The sequence below is a fragment of the Zingiber officinale genome, chromosome 1A, assembly GCF_018446385.1.
Source record: "Zingiber officinale cultivar Zhangliang chromosome 1A, Zo_v1.1, whole genome shotgun sequence".
Classification (NCBI taxonomy): domain Eukaryota; kingdom Viridiplantae; phylum Streptophyta; class Magnoliopsida; order Zingiberales; family Zingiberaceae; genus Zingiber; species Zingiber officinale.
Window position 1 is genome coordinate 53,687,928 of NC_055987.1, and position 1,159 is coordinate 53,689,086.

At 47.3% G+C, this 1,159-nt stretch overlaps 1 protein-coding gene across 1 annotated transcript; it reads left to right on the forward strand.

The window, feature by feature from the left end:
• The first annotated feature begins 204 nt into the window (after positions 1-204).
• Positions 205-624, forward strand: LOC121997962. Its single transcript, XM_042552664.1, has one exon. It carries the CDS (start codon positions 205-207, stop codon positions 622-624), a length of 420 nt encoding a protein of 139 aa, XP_042408598.1.
• The last annotated feature ends 535 nt before the right edge of the window (positions 625-1,159 follow it).

Here is a 1,159-nt window from a genome sequence, read left to right on the forward strand (position 1 = left end):
GGAGGCGGATTCTTCCAAGGATCCTACTGATGTTAAGACTATTAGCCGGGGCAGACCCATCAAACTCCCAGCAGAGATCAGGGACATCAGCCCCAGGGGATTCCTCCTATGGCACCACCGGTGGTGGATCCGGGATTTCAGCCGTAGAAGATTTCTTCTGCGATACCACCTGTGGTACCATCACCTACTACTATCGAGTGGGTGATGGATCAAGCTCGCATACCATTGTTGGCGAGGTCTATAAAGGACAGATTTACTCTATTCCAGGGAAGTGCGGATCCTTGGGTTGCTCATAGTTGGTTGAAGAATTTGGAGAGCACATTCGGGTACATGAATTGTACGGATGAGGAGAAAGTGGAACTGGCGGCATATCACCTCAGGGATCAGGCTGTTACTTGGTGGGACATGCATAAAATGATTTTTGGGGAGCGACACACCACTTGGTCGATGTTTCGAGATGCTTTCGAGAGGCAATATTTTCCTGCTACATTTTGTCTAGCTCGACGTCAGGAATTTCTGAACCTTAAGCAGGGCGACCGTTCGGTGATGGAGTACAACGCAGAATTCAGTAGACTGACTGATGTTTGTCCTTATTTGGTGACTCAGGATTATGATCGGATGTAGTAGTTTACTCAGGGCCTTGCGGTATATATACGGATTAGGATGTCAGGATTTCTAGGCAGTTCGTACCATGAGGTATTGGATCGGGCATTACTCGTCGAGATGACTCAGCAACAAGTGACTCAAGAGAAGAGTAATAATAAGCAGCTGTCACAGAAGAGAGGAAATAAGAGTCAAGACTTACAGGTTACTTCTGGAGGGTCGTCTCTGCCTTAGAAATCAAGGCGAATAATGGATGGGTCTTCCTGTCCCCCTCCGCGAGACCAGAAGAGTGACATTAGTGAAACTAGGTGTTTTCAGTGTGGCTCGAAAAGTCATCTCAAACCCAATTGTCCCTTGGATCACTCTATATGCTTTTATTGTAAGCATCCAGGTCATGAGAGTCGGGTTTGTACTCTGAAGGCTCAATTGGAGACTACTACAGTAACATCTCAAAGAGATCGACCCACTTAGCCATGGCAACAGAGAGGACCTTAGAGGACTCAGAGTGACTCACATCAACAGCGACCGCTAAGCTCCCAAGGGCAGGTATATGATA

Excerpts from the sequence above, each read along its gene's own strand:
- LOC121997962 (XM_042552664.1), top strand. The coding sequence starts at position 205 with ATGGATCAAGCTCGCATACCATTGTTGGCGAGGTCTATAAAGGACAGA.